We start from the raw sequence: 22208 nt of genomic DNA on the forward strand, positions 1-22208 counted from the left end.
TGGAATGAGGGAAGAACCGTCTCCTTGGAATTCTGTTCCCCAGAAAAATATAGGTGCTCAGTTCCTGAGTTCATTAATAAATGATAGACTTCTGAACATCAAGGAATGTGAGGACTGTCAGGAAACTGGCACTGAGATAGAAGACTAGCCATAACGATGATGAAGCCCCTCGATTAACTGTGTTGCAAATAGATTAAGTCTTAAGTTTTGCCATTTAAAAATAATTTTTCTGTACTTTGACTTAATTTTCTGATTGTTTCGTTTCCGCTGTCCTTGGCTTCTCTGTTTGCTAAATTATCCGTCAATTTCCCAGTCCCCGAGATTAAACTTCCCATATGCTTCCCTAAAGACCTGCTGCAAGTAGGCCCACTGAAGCGCCAGCCGGCCGACGGTGTTGCGGTGGTGGTGGTGGTCGGCCTTGCGCGCTTTCCATCCGTGCTGCGTTGAGCGTCAAGCTGGCAACTCGGCCTCGTAAAAAAACAGTCAAAATGCAGCCCGATGCGCCACAAGGCGCGAAAAGGAGGTGCAACCATTTCCTTCTACCAGTCCCCTATGCCCAGTGATGTTTCCAATGCCATATAACCATAACCATATAATAATTACAGCACGGAAACAGGCCATCTCGGCCCTACTAGTCCGTGCCGAACTCTTACTCTCACCTAGTCCCACCAACCTGCACTCAGCCCATTACCCTCCATTCCTTTCCTGTCCATATAGATTTGGATTGTGATAAGCTAAGACTAAAGTACTGATCGCCATCCTCTCTCTCTTCTACCATCTCTCCAGTCATATATTCATATGCTACACATATGGCAGTGGGATACTGTAATTCTGAGATTACTACCTTTGAGGATCTGCTTTTATGCTCTCTCCTAATTCCTAACTCCCTCACGTTTCTACCCATGTCACACCAAGGTACTCCATACGCACCTCTGAAACCCACATCCTAATCCATCAGAAATGACGTGGGCAGCAAATGCATGGCATCACCACTGGTTCCCCTCCATGATACACAGTATCCTGACTTGAAGATGTATCATTAATTCTTCAGCATTACTGGGCTTAAACCCAACATCTGGTTCTTCACCAGAAGGACAGCAGTATATTATGTTTTACACCATCTTCTTAAGGCCAATTGCCAATCTTGCCAACACACATATAGTTAAAATGAAAAAAAATTTGACCCTTCTTCTGGAGAGTAAAAGAAATCAGAACTAAGTATCTTTATTTCCTCAGAATTATTTACGGTGGTAGAGCAGAAAGTGTAAGAAATATTGAGATCTGGAGAATGATGTAGCAGTGCCTATCCAAATTATATCTATTGTAGCCTTGGAAGTTTAATTCAGAGAGCAAGTGAATAAAAATTATGGATTTAAAAAAACATGAATGTCACTGAAAGTGGAATTACCAGATTCAATCAAAAAAAACCTCTTGATTTATTGTTGTCCTTCAAGAAGGGCCAGTGAATGTTATGGTTTCATAATGCCAAGCCCTGCTTACCTTACACAATAAACACTGTAGATCTCAAAGGAGCATGAATGTTTAGACCTTAAGATATAGGAGCAGAATTAGGCCATTCGGCCCATCGCATCTGCTCTGCCATTTCATCATGGCTGATCCATTTTCCATCTCAGCCCCAAACTTCTCCCTTTCCCTCATGTCCCTTCATGAGAAAATTAATCTTGTAGCTAGAAATTGGTCAAATTTACTAGCTTTGATTGGATATCTGTTCCTTTAATCAAGTCTTTTCATGAAGTTTAAAAATACACAATATTCAAAACCTTAGAATGTTTGGGATGGGGAGGTGATGTTGAAACTGTATGCACACAGTAGTCATCAGTGAATCAACAAAACATTTTTTGTTAAAGTGAAATTTTATCCTGATCCACTAGTAATTTTATCCACTAGTAATTCAAATTTTGATGATTTGGTCTACTGTCTCAGGTCAAAGTTTGAAGTGAATATCTAAGTTTCATCATTTAAACTCAATGATTGCCATGACTTGTCAATCACATGACTTAGCTAAAAGGAACTATATTAAAATGTTACAACATCAAGTGCTGTATTTACAAGGAGGAACTGGTAAATACTTTGCAATATTGGAAATTCTCAGATATTATTCAGGTCATTATGTGTCGTATATGGAAAGCTATAGGAAAAATATGCCTGAACTTGTCTGGGTCAATTATTAGAGGTAACAATTCAAGAGTTTGCATTTATTACCTTTCTTTCAAAGACCTAGTACTAATTTGTTCACTTATTTAATGCTTGCTCCATCAAATTAGAAGGGAGTTCTGAATTGAACTTTAAAATAAATATAAAAGAACAAAATGTGCGTATGTTCAAAGGAACCTTACCATTACCCTGCTGGATATTAGTACTGGTAAGATATTCTGAACTCCAAGAATAGTTTCAGAGCAAAGAATACAAAAGTAGGTTTTTTCTCCATAGTTCTGTTTACTTAAGAGTTTTAATTTTCATACTAGTCATTTTAGGGTTTTGCATTTTAAATGTGCTCAAAAGCTTCCTTAAAATGTAATGTCCCCTCCAATGCCTGGGAACTTCCATGCAATTCCAGGTAGCACACAGTCACTGTTCTCTCTGAGCTGCATGGGAGCAGCGCCGCGCAGTAACTGAAATGCTCCCACACACATAACCTTTGTTGCGGCATTTTATCAAATTGTGTGCGTTGGGTGTCTGTCGTTTCCGACAGTGACATAACCTGTGGGGGAGGAGTTTTATAGGGCAAAGACCGTTGCACTGGGACAGTTCCACGCTCTCGGTCCAATGGTACAAAAAATCGTCATGGCTGAAGACTTCCTCAGCTGCAGTGGATAGCCATGATGCTGTCTGTGCCTTGTCATTAAAGTGCCATGCAGTTTTCAGGCCATGTAAACATTTCCTGCTCAGAGCAATGACTAGTCCATGCAGCTGTAAGAAAACTTAGAGGGAACATTGCCCGTAGCACTGGTGTTCTCTGATGCACACTCATCCTTTGTTCACATCACTTCCTTTCTCCCCCACCCAGGTTCCATCTATATGTCACCTCCTCCTCATCTGGTTCCACTTAGCAGTCTCCTTCCTCTTCCCTCTCTGTCTTGATTCGGCATCTCAATCTGAAAGAATGACTAACACCTTTGCCTCAGTAAGTGCTTCTTGAGCATTGCTTTTAGTTCCAGACTCCAGTATCTGCAATCACTTTGGCTTTCAAGGTCCTCTATACATGGAGAGTAAGAAGACAACTAGGGGAAAGGTAGGATCACTCAAGGATAAAAGGAGGAACATTTGATTGGATACAGTTCCGATCCACAATGAGTACTTTACTAAGAAGGTTGTGGAAGATAGGGAGATCAGTACCAAGCACATTAATATCCTAGAGCAAAAGGGGAAATAAAAGAGTATTGGATCTCTTAAAGAGCATTAAAGTGGACAAATCCCAAGATCCTGATGGGATATACCCACATTATTGAGAAAGCCAAGAGAAGAGATTACTAAGGACTTGACCAATAATTTCTTGCCCTCCCTAGCCACAGGTGAGGTCCCAGAGGACTGGCAAATAGCTAATGTTGTTCTATTATTCAAGAACACAACCAGGGATAATCCCTTAAACTCAAGACTGGAGAGTCTCACATCAGTGGTAGGGAAGTTACTGGAGAGAATGATTAGGGATAGGATTTATGAGCACTTGGAGAACCATGGCCTAATTAGGGAGAGCCATTATGGCTTTGTGCAGGACAAGTCATGTCTTACTAACTTAATTTGAGATTTCTGACGATTGTGATTATTGAAGGTAGAGCAGTGAATGTTCTTTACATGAATTTTAGAAAGGCATTTGATAGGATCCCTTGTGGGAGGTTCACCCAGAAAACTAAGATGAATGAGATTAATTTGAAGTTCAATTATCATTCAACTATACATGAATTTAGCCAAAGGAAACAACATTCCTCCAGGGCCAAGGTGTAATATACATTACCAACAGCACACAGTACAAAGCAAACGTAGCACATATGGTTACAAGTTCAGAAAAAATAGTCACAAAGAAAAAAATAATAATATAGCCCAAGTCCCTATGTGTTATAACTACATTGATAGTAAATTGTTGTGGTTCAGCTTGTTCTTCCATCAAGCAAACACTGATCCATGGTGAACTAGCCATTCAGATCGAAAACTGGCTTGCCCACAGAAGACAGAGTGGTGGTGATTGAAGGGACTTATTCATGCTGGAGGTCTGTTATTAGTGGTGTTCTGCAGGGATACAAGACTTCAAGGGCAATGTGAGGGGCAAGTTTTTTTTTTAAACTCAGTGGTGGGTGCCTGGAATGTGCTGCCTGGAGTGATGTTAAAAGGTAGATTAGAGACTTAAGAAATATATAGATAGGCACGTGAATGCGAGGAAAATGGAAGGATATGGACATTTTATGCCAAAGAGCCTGTTCCCCTTTTGTACTGTACTGTACTGTTCTATGTTCAAACCATTTCCAAAAATATGATAAAGGGTTTTGCCTGGTACTAAGTTTGTACTTGAAATTAAAATAAAGCTCTAAAATTAGTTAAGTAGTGTTTGTTCAAAAACAAAACTTCATCTGATGTACAAGGTTCTCTAATGCACTGAAGATTAGAAAGATATTGTTGCAACTTCCTTAAACAAAAATAACACTAAAACAGTTTAATCATGCAAAAGGGTAATCTGTAAAATTATTTAATTACATACAAATTCACTTTTTTCTCAGTATACTTGCTCCATTGCATTATTTTTTATTTAAATACTGTTTGGCAGTTACAGCTGTATTAAAATCAGATGAAACAAACTAGGAAATACAAAATCAGAAATTCTGCACACTAACAATAACAGTTATAACAATGTTCTGTAGTTCATGGTAGAATGTTGGCTTATCACCGTGAATCCCCTTACACAAAAAAAAAGATAAAAAGTGGAGGTAAATGATTTGTCCAGTTTCAGGTGTAAAGCCATTACATAAATCATGGGATGAACTCAAGTTGCATTTTTTTTAAACCATCATTTTCATCTCAAGGTTTAAGATGAGGTGGACTAATATGTAGTTGGTTGGTGGGTAGGGAGAAGTGAAAGCATTTACAGTAAATGTACAAAACCACTTCCTTGTAAATTACCAGAATGAATATAATAAATTAAGTCAAAGTGTCAAAAATCCTGAGAAAGTGTATTTTAAAAACAAAGAATAGGTATAGATAGCCAGATCCTAAATTAGTCACAAAGCATGCATAACATTTTCCTCCACAGCAAACACAAGTTACAGCTTTTCTTCCAAAAGTACGAGATTCGATTTTAGGTTAGTAAAGCGATTTTAAAATCTTCTCTGACACCTCTCACTCTGCTGCATTTAACTATTTTTGTATTTTCTTTGGATAAATGTCATCCCGCTTGCACAATAGGTCAAATTAAAATGATAACTTTCTGAAGAGCAAATCTACTGCGTTTCACAATGAAAATTCTGCAGTGGTTTCGTTTTCAGTTATTACACTGACATGCAATCAGTGTAAGTACTGTAGGCAGCAGTAATAATAACAGATCCCCTTACTTGTTAAAATTTAAGAGAATTAGAAATGCATATCAGCAAGATACACCTGAATGAAACTCTTATTACAAGTTTTAGATTCTCAATTTAAATGAAAACAAGTTACTAGAGATTGGAACAGTAATAGCTGGGATTTCATTTGAAGTCAATTTACATAACACTACATTGGACAAAGACATCACTGAACAAAGAAAGCAGCTATTATTGTTGTACTCAATATAGATGTGTGTTTTCTGGAAAAAAAAACAGACGGGTTGACCAAGATTCAGGAATATATAAAAAAATAAATCCTATCAACAGGGTAGGTGTGCTAATGGGAATTGATGGGACCACATATTGAGAACTATACTTAAAATTTCTACCCATTTGTGGTCTTAATACATTACTCAAAATTCAAATAGCTAATATAGCAAGGATTAATGCCAGAATAATTTGCACTTTGTTGATACAGACTGAAACCTGTGAATGCAATTTGGATATACAAGTTATACATACTGTACAGGGCATGTTTATTAGTTAAAAACATCTTGCAAGTACTTCACTTTTTACAAAAAGTGATTCTTTAGGCGCTATTCCTTGGCAAGTCCATCTTCTCCAACAAGATGCTGGTTGATGTCTTCTATCAACTGTGGCCCTGGTCCGACCTTTGATAAGAAAATCCAAATTGTTAGAGTGAATATTAAGTTCACAAAGATCAATATGTGGCATTGAACACACAAATTTAGTTATTGATCTTTTTTCCCTTCTGTAAGAATTATGATCTGCAAGGGCTCATCTCCTGAAATGAGGTAATCAAGTACAGGTAACCTACAAAATAAGAAAACTTTGAAATCCATTCCAATCCTATGAGGGACAAAAAAAGAATTTGAAGTTCAAAGTAAATTTATTATCAAAGTTCATATTTGTCACTAGATGGGTCGCTGAGATTTATTTTCTTGCAGGCATTCACAGCAAATAAAAAGAAACACAACAGAATGAAAGAAATAACACATACAAGATGGACAAACAACCGATGTGCAAATGACAACAAACTGTGCAAATACAAAAAACAAATAAAGTAGTAATAATAAATAAGCAATAAATGTCGAGATCACGAGTTGAGTCCTTGAAAGTGAATCCACCTGTTGTGGGAACAGTTCAGTGTTGCGGTGAGCGAAGTCGAGTTACCCCATTGGTTCGAGAGCCTGATGGTTGAGGGATATTAACTGTTCCTGAACCTGGTGGTGTTGGGCCCTGAGGCTCTATAGCACAGGGCTGACAACCTTTTTTATGCCATGGAACCTTGCCATTAACTGAGAGGTATGTGAACCCCATGTTGGGAACGCCTGCTTACCACCTTCCTGATGGCAGCAACTAGATGACAGCATGGCTTGGATGGTGGGGATCCTTAATGCTTTCCTGTGCTCCTTGTAGACCTGCTCAGTGATAGGGAGGGCTTTGCCTGTGATGGACTGTGTTGTATCCACTACTTTTTCTAGGATTTTCCATTCAAGGACATTGCTATTTCCATACCTGGCCATGATGCAACCTGTCAGTATACTCTCCACTGCGCATCTTTAGAAGTCTGTCAAAAGTTTTAGATGACATGCCAAATCTTCACAAACTTTGAAGAAAGTAGAGGTGCTTTCATGCCTTCTTTGTACCCAGGACAGATCTTCTGAAATGATCATGCCAGGGAATTGAAAATGACTGATTCTCCCCTCCTCTGACGCAATGATGAGGACTGGCCCATGGACCTCTGATTTCTTCCTCCTGTAGCCAACCAGCTCCGTGGTTTTGCTGACATTGACAGAGAGGTTATTGTTGTGGCACTTTTCAGCCAGATTTTCAATCTCCCTCCTATATGCTGATTTGTCAACACCCTCGATTCGGCCTACGACAGTGGTGTCATCAGCAAAGTAATTCTCAAGAGAACAATTTTAATTTATTCAACTTAACCAATTTCAGTTTATACAAAAAAATTGCCTTATTCAGAGCAAGATGAGAGACTCCAAATGCATTCCGGTAGAATGAAAGCTATTGAAGAAGTTGGAAAGGCATGAGTTTTTTCAAAAGCTCACTAGCAGTCAATGAAGTAGGTGACTAATACAATGTTACATCAATTTCAAACAAAAAATAAAGAAATGCATTCAGATGTCATAAAAGGAAAAGTTTGAATCTCAGGCAGATGTAAATATGATTCAATGCAGGAAACCGAAAGGAGAGAAGATATTTCAATGTGGGAACACAAATTAAAATGTCAAGCATGGCAAATGCTTTCTTCTACCAAACAAAAGCATAAAAGCAATTGTTATCTTTTACAGTCATAAGCAACTATGATGATAGATAGGATTTGAGTTTATTCGAAGAGAAACAGAATGTTTGAACATAAATGGTAAATTGGTTCTCTGAGCCTGCTCTGCCAATCATTAAACCACTGCTAATCCAATCTGGGGCTTGACTACACTTTCCTCCTTTCTCCCCACTGCTTTGTTATTTAAATACCATCAATAATGCTCTGAATGTATTCAATCGCTCCACCTTCACTGCTCTTTGGGATAGAGAATTGTAAAGGTTTATGATGTCAGAGAAAAAAAAATTCTTCTCATGTCTGAAATAGGTCAACCCTTATTCTGAAATTTGGTTTCCTCTGGTGCTAGATACCCTGATTATGACAAACAGACTCCTTCCATCCATCTTACAGGTTTCATTAAGATCTCTCATTCTTCCACATCTGAATGAGCAACGGCCCAACTTTTCTTCAACCCCTTTATACTAGCAATCAACCTAATGAACCTTCACTACACTGCTTCTAATGCAAACACGTCCTTCTTTAAATCCGAAAGGAATGCTCCCAAATCAGAATCAGGGTTAATATCACCGGCATATGTCGTGAAGTTTGTTAACTTTCCAGTAGCAGTACAATGCAATACATGATAATAGAGAGAAAAATGTGAATTACAGTAAGTACATATAAATATTAAATAGTGTAGGTAGTGCAAAAAATAGGAAATAAAAAAGTAGTGAGGTAGTGTTCATAGATTCAATGTCCATTCAGAAATCAGATGGCAGAGGGGAAGAAGCTGTTCCTGAATCATTGACTGTGTGCCTTCAGGCTTCTGTACCTCCTTCCTGATGGTAGCAATGAGAACAAGGCATGTCCTTGGTGGTAGGGGTCCTTAATCCCAGATACCGGAGTCACATAAAAACTTGCCTGTTTATGTTTCATATTGCTTGCAGTAAAGACAAATTTTCCATCAGCCTTCCTAATTAATTGCTGTATTTCATGTACAAGGACTCCTGATCCCCTTTCTATTGAAAACATTTTATGGTCTCACTATTTAAATAACATACTCTTTCATTCGTCCTTCCAAAACTGATAACCATTATACACTATTTGCCAACATCATCCCCTTATTTATATCCTTTTACAGACTGCATGTTTCTCACAACTTCTTAAACCACAGTTTTGTATCATCATCAATTTTAGCAAAGTATGTGCCTCTATTTTAGTCACATGATTAATATAGATTAATGTCCAGCACACATTCCTGGGCCATCAGACTAGTTACTGATTGCAATCTAAAAATGAGGCATTTATTGCTGCTTTATTTTCTGTTTATCAAACACTCCCCTATCCACACCAATAAATTATCCCATCCCTGTGTTTTCTTACCCTATGCAGTAGCCTACATGACTTTTAGGTCGCCCAAATACACAATAGCATTTGTTTTGATGTATCTACCTTTTTTGTTCCATCCTGATAGGACTCCAGCAAGTTTACATTTTTGTAAAATGAAGTTCAGTCTGATTGATCATCCTATGATTTTCTAAATGTCTCACTGTTTCTTACTCAATAGAGTTTAGCATTTCTCCCCCATGACACTTTAGGATAACTGATTGATAGTTTCCTGCTTTCAGTTCAATAGTGGTCCAATAGCTGGATTTTCACCTAGGATCGCTTTAGAATCCAAAGAGTTTAGATTACAGCCAATGCGTCTACCATCTCTGCAGCCGCATAAAAAAGATCACCTTGAAGCAGTTTTAGCATTCTTACTAGGAGGATATTAGCTCAGGACAAAATGCAAAACATATTTGGCATGGTGAGGGAAGATATCAAATCCAAATTATGTGGAGAAATTAAGGCAACTGCACTGCAAGTGGAAAAAAAGGAAGAAAAAAATTGTAACATAAGATTCTATTTTATTATTTATGCAATTCCTAATTCCCAGCTCTTAGTTCTTAGCCTTGTAGAAGACAAGTTAAGCATTTATCCAAGTTAAACTGTATTCATAGTTCTGTGGTCACTGGATTGAGTTGCAGAATCCCACCACTCCAGTCAAAATATTTTTCCTCAACCTCTTTACTATCCTAGCGCCAATTATCTTTAATTTATGTGTCTCAACTTTTGATATTTTCCTCTTTATTCTGACTACATCTCAAAATTTACCAAATTCCCCATGATCTTATTTTGGTCCTATAAAAACCGCAGTCCAATCAATCTCGCCGTAGACATCATTACTGTAGACCTTAATGCTACCACAACTTTTTTCTGATAATGAAATGAACAGAACCATACAGTTCTCCAGCTGGTTTTCTTCTGCTCTCTTAATCTATTGCTTGGCCCATAAATTATACCAATCTCTTTTAAACAACACTGCCCTTCTTACAGAGGTCTGTAGACCCAATCCCCCTCTGATTACCTATTGTGTGCAGTATCCTACCATTTATTGTACAACATACAGGCCTTGCATTATTCATTCCTCAAATATATTAGCTCACACACTCTGCACTGCCTCCCATTTGCTACTCTTTTGTCTACCTAACCAGTCTATTGATGTATTCTTAAGAGGAATTTTCTTCCTAACTAGTAACGCATCATGCCTTGAACATTTTGGATAGTAATTATTAATATAAACTACAAAAATGGCATTATCACAGAGTAAACACAAGAGATTCTGCTGAAACTGGAAATTCAGATCAACACACAAAATGCTGGAGGAACTCAGCAGGGCAGGCAGCATTGATGGAAGTGAATAACTAGTTGACGCTTTGGGTCGAGACTCTTCATCAGGACTGGAAGGAAAGGGGGAAGAAGAGTAAGAAGGTGGGGAGAGGGGAAGGAGTACAAGCTAACAGGTGATCGGTGAAGCCAGGTAAGGGGGAAGGTGGGTGGGATGAAGTGAGGAGCTGGGAGATGATAGGTGAATAAGGTAAAGGGCTGAAGAAGATGGAATCTGATAGGACCATGGGAGAAAGGGGAAGAGGGGCACCAAAGGGAGGTGAAGGGCAAGGGAGGGGCGGGGGGAGAAATTACCGGGTTAGAGATAATAATGTACGTGCCATCAGGTTGGAGACTATCCAAACAGAATGAGGTGTTCCTCCTCCAACCTGAAAGTGGCCTCTTTGGCACAGTACAGGAGGCCATAGACCATCAAGACAAGGCGACACCCATGTCATACAGAGAAAAGCCTGAATGAAGCATTTCCGAGCAAACAAAATTCTGAGACCAAGAGGATAAGCAGGAGAACAGAAGCTTTACAGGATATTGCTCTAAGCAGTTACCTGAGTATTAATGATGTATCGAATGCCACCCCTAATTGGATCCATGTGGACGCTGGACTTCAGTGGCTCAGGAAGGGCAACTGATTTTACTGGCAAACCTTTCAGGAACCTGGAAAATATGATACAAGAAATGTAAAAAGACAAAACACTATTCCTTTGTATTTCTGCTTCCCATCTCCCCACATTTTTTAAAAACTATTTTCATTTTTCAAAGCCATATGCATGAAATTAAAATCCTAAGAAAGTGAATCACAGATTGTGATTGAATATGTCAAGTCAAGAATCTTCGCCAGCATTTCTAGAATACTTCATTTAAAATCAACTACCCCATCCTTGCCAGCTTGATATCATTTAGCTAGGATGAAGGTGGACCCGACTATAGCAGTGGCTTTAGATGCTGAAAAGGCCTTTGATAGACTGGAATGGGATTTTTTATTTAAAACAATGGAAAAATTTGGTCTAGGCCGAATATTCATAAATTGGATAAAGGCACTTTACCATCAGTCTAAGGCCAAAATAATTATGAACGGGCAGATTTCACCAGTTTTCTCTCCACATAGATCCAGTAGACAAGGTTGCCCACTATCTCCAGCTCTATTTGTTCCGGCAATAGAGCCATTGGCTGAGGCTGTTAGATGGGATCCAGACATAAAGGGGTTTAAAGTGGCCCAGGAAAAATAAAATTAATTTATTTGCTGATGACATTTTAGTATATTTGGCTGACCCGACCAGCTCTTTGGTAAGACTTGGGGCCTTGCTGGACAATTACGGTATAGTCTCAGGATATAAAATAAATTGGAATAAAAGGGAAATTTTACCTTTAGGTAAAGGAGACTATGCCCAATATCAATATGGCACTCAGTTTAGATGGGTTAATTTCAACATGAAATATCTGGGGATTAAGTTTAATCGTAATTTGGATGATCTTTATAAACTTAATTATCTCCCCCTGCTGCGGAATGTCGAGGAAGACCTACGTCAGTGGATAAACCTTCCCATCACACTGATAGGCAGGGTAAACTGTATAAAAATGAAGATAATGCCAAGACTTCAGTATTTTTTTCAGTCTTTACCCATCCCATTACCCAATAATTTTTTTAAACATTCTCAATGGACATATTCATTCATTTTTAAGGTCAGGTAAAATATCTAGAATCTCCATGGAAAAATTGACCTGGGACTACAAGTTGGGAGGGTTAAAATTACCAGATTTTAAAAAATATTATTTAGCTGCATAAGCACGTTTTATTGCTTCTTTTCTTGTTGAGACAACTATTCCTTCTTGGGTTACAATTGGTTTACATATGGTAGGAGAAGAGATGGCAGAGGAATTTATATAAATAATAATTGGATGCTTCTATCAAGGCAGAAGTATCCAGACTGAAGGGAATTTGGATAATGAATACAAGAATTCTGAGATAACAGTTAAGCCTTTCTACCAATTTATCAAACCTTTGCAATCCACAATTCTCAAAAGGGTCACCAAATAAATTTTTGCTCCACAGATATTGTCTGCCTTACAGTATTTCCAGAATTTGGTTTTTACTGTCAAAGCAAATCACAGTGCGAAACGAAATGCTACATTTTTTTGCGATGCACGCCCATGGATTAAAATATACAGTAGCTTTAAGTCGGTTTTTTATTTTGAAATAACAACACCAGTGTTCCACAGTGTCAACTGAGACTCCTTGACAGTGCTTTCAAGTTCCAGATTGGAGATTGAGCAAAAGCATTGGTTGATATTTATTTAGAATACAGTGTGGAATAGGTGCTTCTGGCTCTTTGACCCATGCCACACCACCCCAGCAATCCCACAACCCCGATTAACCCTAACCTAAACACGGAACAATCTGCAGTGACCAATTAACCTACTCAGTACATCTTTGGACTGCGGGAGGAAATTGGGGCACCCAGGGAGGATACAGAGAGACTCCTCATAGAGGATGATGGGATTGACCTCTGCACTCCAACGCTCCGAGCTGTAATAGCATCACGCTATCCACTACACTACCAGGCCAACACCAGAGAAGCACTCATTGGCAGAAGCGTCCTTCTGTTTAGACATCAATAATCCCCCAACTTGCCTCTCATCCAAACGCAAAAGTTTTCATAATACAACTTTAAAGTACACTTGAGATGGAATCCTTATATTTTACGTCTTTCCTTCCCACACCTCCCCCATCCAGGAACAAGAACAATCTCCTGAGTGAAACGCTTGCACTTTGCTCATTGCATGTTGTGGATTTGATGGATGAGAATACAGCAGATTCATTCAACACTTTAATTTTTAAATAACTCCAACAGCCAAACAGAAATATAGGACTAATACAAACGGGTTGTTGAGGATCAGCACAGACTGAGCTTCATAACCTCTAATTCCACACTGTGCAATCTATTCCCTTGCATAGGGAAATAGACAGCAAATGTGACATCTCTCTCTCATCCCCCTCATACCCTCAACTACGTCCCCCTTCTAGCATTCACCATCTTAAACCAGTACCTGACTGCCATTTCATGCTCCTTGCTGTTTGCTCTGCTATTTTCCAGTGCACAATTCCATGTGGTATAACCAATCCAACTACTTGTTCACCTACTCAACTGCCATCCATGAAGTGCAGGCAAGGATGCAAGTATCAGGCTTTGCAAGCTTTTCAAACCTTGTAGAACAGGGCACCTTTTGTCCCTGCTATATATAGTGGACAGCCCTCACTCATGTGAACAGTAAGCATTGTGAAAGGTTTCTGGTGAAATTTCCACAAAATGTCTTTTCCTGAAATAGTTTTCATTTGAGAAAGGGATCTTACATATAAAAGAAAGAAAGTCATCTGGACAGACATTACTTTTCATATTATCACTTTTAATAAACAAAGAATTGTATATATGTCAGGAAACTGAATAGTTACAAAACCCCATTTATATACAGTTTTTTTTGGGCAAGGTAAAACTAAATTGGGTAATGTGAAAAATAACAAATCAAATAGAATGGTGCCAGCAGGAGACTTCTCCAAGCCCATCAGCGAAACAGTTAAATTCTTTCTCTTCTAATGTCTCTAGTTTCCTTTTCAGGATGGTTGGGGTCTTGGATCTAAAGTGGCACTCAAACTGTGGTTCTACATGGCAGTGTGTTCCCGTTCTTGGAGCTTACCAATCAGCCACGTTTTCAATATGTCCAGGTTTGGCCTAAAACCGGGTGTCTTCAGGGTGTAGCCTTGCACAGCCCTGTGGACACAAATTCTTTCCTGTGTCATGAACTGAAACGTAGCAGGAACTGGACCATCAAGACAACGAGAACAGCTGTCAGAGGCCGCTGCACTCAGTGATCGATCACACTCTCTTGATGGGGAATGAGATTTTGCTGCCGATTCTCGAGTTGGAGAACGCAAAATAAACCCAACACTTCAGACTGTGACTGACTGTCTCCCCTCTCGTTTTCGAAGAGTGATATCTGCCTCTACCTTGTTAGTGTGAGGGAGAGCCTGGGGATGTTAAAATGTTGGAATGAACAGTTAGTTTTTGATGTAGACAACGGTCTCTCTTTAGGGGCCTTGCTATTGCATGCATTGCGGGTGGTGAGAATGCTGATGCTTTATGCTAGAATGGGGAGGGGGAGGGGGAGGGTTGAGGGTTGATGCTGCTTGCGCGTGTGAGAGGGGCAGGGGGCTTCCCCCGCTGTAGTTCACTCTTTGGGGTTTTTCTTCTGTTTCGAGGATGTCTGCAGAGAGTAAGAATTTCAGGTTGTACATTGTATACATTCTCTGACATTAAACGGAACCACTGAAATACTAAGAGTTATCCATCTGGAATTGAGCAACCTTTTAAATTAAAGATCCCTTAAAATAAATATAATTTAGCTGACTAAGATTAACTGACTTGTGATTTTCAACACCAATTTTTACTTCCACATGTAACTTCCTCCAATGCAGCACAAAATTACTAAGACATTAATTTTAGTAAATCCAATGTAACTTGTACACATGGCAACTAAATACCCCAGCTGTAAGAACAAAATTAAAACTTATAATTTGACTAAGGAAGTTGCACTAAAGTGGTGAAAATGCCAAGACAGGATCATTTTTCTTCCAGCTGAACATAGGCTATGCTCCTTGCCAAAATGAAGATATCAAAGATATGAATATTTCCTTCAATTTGTTGTCTGATATCTACTGCAATGACTCTTTGAAGTAATAGAAAACTGTACCGAATAAAAAGCAAACACATTAAGAACACTGTAAAACTCACTGGTCACCATTTTCTTCTGGAGGAAAATAATGTTTGACAACTTCCACAAATTCATCCACATGTTGTTCCAGTGTGTAAACGACTGCATTGGGGCCAGCATCAAATGTGTATGCCACCTAAAGAGACCAGCAAAGTGAATCAGAAAGAGAAACGGATTACATTTCAGAGTACAACCACGGACTACCTATATTTATCTTACTCTAAATGACCATAAGACATAGAAGCAGTATTAGGCCATTTGGCCTTTCCAGTCTGCTCTGCTATTCATTTACGACTGATTTATTTTCTCCTCTCAACCCCATCCTCCAGCCTTCTCCCTATCACCTTTGACACCACTACTAATCAAGAAAGTATCAACCTAAATACGAGGAATTTGGCAGATGCTGGAAATTCAAGCAACACACAAAGTTGCTGGTGAACGCAGCAGGCCAGGCAGCATCTCTAGGCATTTCGGGCCGAGACTCTTCGTCAGGACTAACTGAAAGAAGAGCTCGTAAGAGATTTGAAAGTGGGAGGGGGAGGGGGAGATCCAAAATGATAGAAGACAGGAGGGGGAGGGATGGAGCCAAGAGCTGGACGGTTGATTGGCAAAAGGGATATGAAAGGATCATGGGACAGGAGGCCCACGGAGAAAGAAAAGGGAGGGGGGGGACCCAGAGGATGGGCAAGGGATATAGTGAGAGGGACAGAGGGAGAAAAAGAAAGTGTGTATTCAAATAAATAATGGATGGGGTAAGAGGGGGAGGTGGAGCATTAGCGGAAGTTTGAGAAGTCAATGTTCATGCCATCAGGTTCGAGGCTACCTAGACGGAATATAAGGTGTCGTTCCTCCAACCTGAGTGTGGCTTCATCTTTACAGTAGAGGAGGCCGTGGATAGACATATCAGAATGGGAATGGGACGTGGAATTAAAATGTGTGGCCACTGGGAGATCCTGCTTTCTCTGGTGGACAGAGCGTAGGTGTTCAGCAAAATGATCTCCCAGTCTGCGTCGGGTCTCGCCAATATATAGAAGGCCGCATCGGGAGCACCGGACGCAGTATATCACCCCAGCCGACTCACGGGTGAAGTGTCACCTCACCTGGAAGGACTGTCTGGGGCCCTGAATGGTGGTAAGGGAGGAAGTATAAGGGCATGTGCAGCACTTGTTCCGCTTACACGGAGAAGTGCCAGGAGGGAGATCGGTGGGGAGGGATGGGGGGGACGAATGGACAAGGGAGTCGCGTAGGAAGCGATCCCTGCGGAAAGCAGGGGGGGGGAGGGAAAGATGTGCTTAGTGGTGGGATCCCGTTGGAGGTGGCGGAAGTTAGGGAGAATTATATGTTGGATCCGGAGGCTGGTGGGGTGGTAAGTGAGGGCAAGGGGAACCCTATTCCTAGTGGGGTGGCGGGAGGATGGAGAGAGAGCAGATGTGCATGAAATGGGGGAGATGCGTTTGAGAGTAGAGTTGATGGTGGAGGAAGAGAAGCCCCTTTCTTTAAAAAAGGACATCTCCTTTGTCCTGGAATGAAAAGTCTCATTCTGCGATCAAATGCGGCAGAGACGGAGGAATTGCGAAAAGGGGATGGCATTTTTGCAAGAGACGGGGTGGGAAGAGGAATAGTCCAGATAGCTGTGAGTCTGTCGGCTTATAGTAGACATCAGTAGATAAGCTGTCTCCAGAGATAGAGACAGAAAGATCTAGAAAGGAGAGGGAGGTGTCGGAAATGGACCAGGTAAACTTAAGGGCATGGTGAAAGTTGGAGGCAAAGTTAATGAAGTCGACGTATGGGTCCCAGCTATGCCCCCCGTCTTTCTTCCCGGACCTCCTGTCCCATGATCCTCTCGTATCCCCTTCTGCCTATCACCTGTCCAGCTCTCGGCTCCATCCCTCCCCCTCCTGTCTTCTCCTATCATTTTGCATCTCCCCCTCCCCCTCCCCCTCCAGCTTTCAAATCCCTTACTCACTCTTCCTTCAGTTAGTCCTGACGAAGGGTCTCGGCCTGAAACGTCGACTGCGCCTCTTCCTATAGATGCTGCTTGGCCTGCTGCGTTCACCAGCAACTTTGATGTGTGTTGCTTGAATTTCCAGCATCTGCAGAATTCCTGTTGTTTGCCTGCCTTTTTGTTGGCTTTGTGGAACAATCCATGTTCCAAGCCTATAACTGGTATCCGTCCCCCACTTTTCCTTCGCTACATCGACGACTGCATTGGTGCTGCTTCCTGCACGCATGCTGAGCTCGTTGACTTCATTAACTTTGCCTCCAACTTTCACCCGGGGGGGGGGGACGACTTGTCTTGTAAATCTCCTTTAAACATTCCTCCTCTCACCTCAAAGCTATGCCCGTTAATATTTGACAATAGTACAGCATAGAAGCAGGCTTTTTTTTAAACTCAACCATGCTGACCAAGATGCCCACCTCAATTAGTTCCATTTGCCCAAAATCCCTCTAAACTTTTCCTATCCATGTACCTGTTCAAGTCTCCTTTCTGACTTTTCCACTCTGAGAAGACGACCAACTACCTACCCCCTCTATGCCTCTCACTATCTTATATACTTTACTGGGTCACGCTCTCAGCCTGTAAAACTCCAGGAAAAACAATCCAAGTCAACCCAACCTCTGCCTGCAGCTTATATTCTTTAATCAAGACAACATCCTGGTGAACCTCTTCTGCACGGTCTTCAAAGCTTCCATATCCTTCCTGTGATGCAGTAACCAGACCTCCATGCCATACTCCTGTGTGGGCGCGTGGCCAAGTGGTTAAGGTCGCTAGTTCGAGCCTCAGCTGAGACAGCGTGTTGTGTCCTTGAGCAAGGAACTTAACCACACATTGCTCTGCAATGACACCGGTGCCAAGCTGTATCGGCCCCAGTGCCCTTCCCTTGGACAACATTGGTGGTGTGGAGAGGGGAGACTTGCAGCATGGGCAACTGCTGGTTTTCCATATAACCTTGCCCAGGCCTGTGCCCTGGAAACCTTCCAAGGCACAAATCCATGGTCTCACAAGACTAACGGATGCCTATATATAAATGCCGTACTCCAAACGCGGCCTGATCAAAATTTTGATATAGCTGCAACACGATTTCTTGACTTGTACTCAAACATCCTGACCAATGAACATGTCATATCCCTTCTTTATCATATTATCTACCTGTAACGCTACTGTCAGGAAGCTATAGAGTTGTGTGCTCCAAGACTACTTAGCAGTAGGCAGGAACAGAGGTGTCCAAGTCTACAGATCTCTCAAAAGTTGCCATGCAAGTCGATAGAGTGGTCAAGAAGACGTATGGTGTGATTGCCTTCATTAGTCGGGGGATTGAGTTCCAGAGCCGCAAGATAATGTTGCAGCTCTCTTAAAGCTCTTATTAGACCACACAAAGCAACGTGTTCAGTTTTGGTTGCTACATTATAGGAAGAACATGGAAGCTTTAAAGAGATTCAGAGGAGATGTACCAGGATGCTGGCTGGATTAGAGAGAATTCGAATGCATGTGTTTGTAATGAGTCAGCAAATACTTTAATGAAATAAGAATTTAAGATTAGATTCTTAATAAGTCAGCATCAGATTTTTATCACAATAAGAAGTCATATTAAAGATGACAATAATGCTGAAACATGCAAATTTACAGTCGATCAACTACTTCCAACGAATATCTCAGCTGGTGGAACCGGTTTAGAAGTTAAAAATTTGCCAAGATTTTGTAAGAATCTTTTGTAGAAACTGCTTTGAACAATTTTTCTACAGTAAAATCTCCTATTGAAAAGACTGCAGGCTAATGCGGATCACTGCAATGCTAATCACATATTCATCATACACGTTCTTGAACAGTGGAGGGGAAGTGGCAGAGATAGATTTAAAAAGTTACTTATTCTTGGCAAAATGTTAAACTTAATTGTAGTTGCAGTTATTCTCCATTTTGGTCTCATTTACTCCAAAGCAAGAACGTTTAAGGGGAACTACTTTACTGATACTAAGAGTGAACAGCAGAGAGAAGTATCTATTCCGGATTATGAACTCTTGTCAGGGATTGCCTGGCACAAAGACATGTCTTTACACAAGTAGGCCCTGATCTGTCTCTCCAGGTATATAAATACAGAATAGATTAGCAGAAGTTAATGTGGATCCCTACTGACCAAGGGAGCTGAAAATACATACACAGGGGAATAAGGAAGTGAAAATAAAATTAAATACACCTTCATGGCAAAATATAAAATTCCAAGAAACAATGAAATAGTACAGGTCAAGATCAAATGGGGAACCCCAAAACAAAATTATCATTAGTTTAAAAAATAATCTGGAGAAATTCGAGGGACTAAATGGCGATAAATTCCCACAACCTAATGAGCCGCCTTCCAAGGTTTTGAAGGTGGCAGGTATGAAAATCGTGAACACTAAATGTCATCTTTTTTTAAGACTCTAGAATGACTCCCTCAGATTGCAAGGCCACAGAGTTAACATACAGTAAATTTATGAAGAGAAAACCATATCTGAAAAGTCCTCTTTTTTGAAGTTAAAACTAGCAGAACAGTAATCTGATTATATGGTGTTTGGAATTTGGAATTTGCACCCAAGACTATCAAACAAAGATAACTTGATGACACAATGTGAAAGATAACAGACTGGCATGGTTTGAGGATTGGCTTAAGAATAAATGTGTTATTTTCCAGATTGTAAGGTTATGACCATTGGGTGACCATAGGATCAGTGCAGGGACCCAGCAGCTAAATGGTTGTACAAGTGTGAAGAAGATGCTTCAAGAGGTTTGGTAGGTGAAACAAATTATTCCATCTGCCATGACCTCACTCTAGGAAAGAAAATGTGAAATCTTTCTCTTTGTTAAAATAGTGAGAGTTTGAAAGATGTCGATGTTAAGTGTGACCATATTGTCTTTATTCATGAATCACTCCAAGTTAATCTGCAAGCATAGAAAGCAATTAAGGCAATAAACAATCTGCTGGAGGAAGTTAGCAGGTCAAACACGATTTGCGTGGGGAGGAGAATTGTTGGTGTTTTGAGTTGAAAGTCTGCATCAGGACCAAGCATGGAGAGGAGAGAGGAGCCTGTTATACAGAGGAGAGGGAGAATGGTGAATCGAGGCCAGTGGGTGATTGGAGAACCAAGGAGTGGTAAAGGATGACCTGCAGTGGAGAGGGAGGGGTGGAGTTGGAAGCTGAGTGAGGTACACAGAGGCGGCCAAAAAAAGGTAGATGAGAGTGAGGTGGTGGTGGGGGGGGGGTGGTTTGGTGGGCGAAGATGGAGATAGCAAGGAAGGTTTTGTAATAGAGAAAATAAAACCTCTTGTATACAGTCTCTTGTGAAAAATCTCTTGTATAAGTGCAGGAGAGATAATCATGACGTTTGAAGCATCATTATAGAAGGACAAGACCATAAATTAGAGCACCAAATTGCAGGGAAAACAGCCGTCTATTGAGGAAGAAAGTCCCATTTGTCAAGCAGATAGAGGCAACTCCTAAAGAGATAAAACAAAGATCTAAGAAAACTGGATTACTAATGAATTATTGTGATATCTGCACAAAACAAATACCATAAATTTCTGGAAGATATTTTGGGTCAGTAGACTATCTTTCTCAAATTGCTTCCCAGTGTACACTGTAACAGGGCTCGAATCATCTGCCTTGTTTGATAAACTTAACACTGCTATGCAAGAGACTTTCTTTGTCTGCTGGCCTGATCTGAACTGTAATTAAAGGGTAAGCTAGTCTCCACATGAAAGCCAGATTCAGGGTGCAAGCCAAATGCACAAATCCCAATAGTTTAAGAAAGGGAGAATATTTGCATTTAAGCAGTTATTTATACATCTTTTAAATGTATATCTAGATATTACTGGTCAACATACCAGTGTCTGTCCAAAGTAAGAGTTGTATCTGTGTACCAAATTAATGATACATTTGGAAGTTTCATTAAGATAGAAGATTGGTGGAAAGGTATCAAGACAAGTGGCATGAAACTGGTTGCTGTCCTTCATAGTTAACTGACCAAACGTTTCAAAATCACGTTGCTTGATGGCTTCAATCATTTTCGCCATTTGTTGTGGAACAATTTCAGCTCGATACTGCAAAACAAAAAGTGCACACGTAAACCAGAAATATTTGCAAGTCAGGTTGCGTGTCTACAAAGCAAAACAACAATGATGTTTCAGATCAGTGACATTCTTTCAGAATAGAAAATGCTCACATCATTTCAGGTATGAACCATCTGCTACTTAGCTATCCACTTTCCATTAAATTCTGATTAAGCACAACTGACGCCATCCATACCCTGTGTCAGTCGTGGCTGCCTCTCAGTTAGAAGGGTGTAAGTTCCAGTCCCGAGGAAGAGACTGACACTTAAATGGATTCTGAGGAAATGTGCATGACCGATGGAATTATGTATCCTCTTGGATATAAAAAGGACAAGACATCACACAGCATGATTGAAGAGAAGCAAAAAATTGATGCTTTGGTCAGTATTTGTTGCTCATTCAACTCAAAACAATCATTAGAACCATGTTAACCTCTGACTTTTTAAACATATCCTATATTCCATAATTTACACCTAGTTTCATTTAAAATAATTTCTATAATAAAGGATAGAGGATCAGCACAGTAGCGTAGTGGTTAGTAAAACACTTTACAGTTCAGGCAATCTGCCTGTAAGGAGTTTGTACATTTGCCCTGTGACCACCTGGGTTTCCTCCGGGGTGCTTCGGTTTCCTCCTCGTAGCGGTTGGCAAGTTAATTAGTGATTGTAAATTGTCGCTTGATGAGGTCCAGATTAAATTAGGGGATTGCTGAGCAGCATGACTCAAGGGCTGGAAGGCCCTACTCCCCCTGCATCTCAATACATAAACAAACAGTGAACAGCTGGCATTAGGGTGTGATCAGTTTACA

General features: G+C 40.3%; 1 protein-coding gene across 1 annotated transcript in view; it reads right to left on the minus strand.

Annotated features, from left to right (window-relative positions):
- Nucleotides 1–4722: 4722 nt before the first annotated feature.
- Nucleotides 4723–22208, minus strand: part of mvda (mevalonate (diphospho) decarboxylase a) — a 48596-nt gene continuing 31110 nt past the window's right edge. Inside the window, exons 7-10 of the mRNA XM_063067062.1 lie at nucleotides 21176–21391; nucleotides 15339–15454; nucleotides 11100–11208; nucleotides 4723–6199 (exon numbers count right to left, since the gene is read on the minus strand). Coding sequence (XP_062923132.1) covers nucleotides 6125–6199; nucleotides 11100–11208; nucleotides 15339–15454; nucleotides 21176–21391 — 516 coding nt within the window. The 3' untranslated portion in view covers nucleotides 4723–6124. The remainder of the gene's footprint in view (nucleotides 6200–11099; nucleotides 11209–15338; nucleotides 15455–21175; nucleotides 21392–22208) is intronic.

This window comes from Mobula hypostoma, chromosome 14 (genome assembly GCF_963921235.1).
Source record: "Mobula hypostoma chromosome 14, sMobHyp1.1, whole genome shotgun sequence".
In the NCBI taxonomy this organism is placed as follows: domain Eukaryota; kingdom Metazoa; phylum Chordata; class Chondrichthyes; order Myliobatiformes; family Myliobatidae; genus Mobula; species Mobula hypostoma.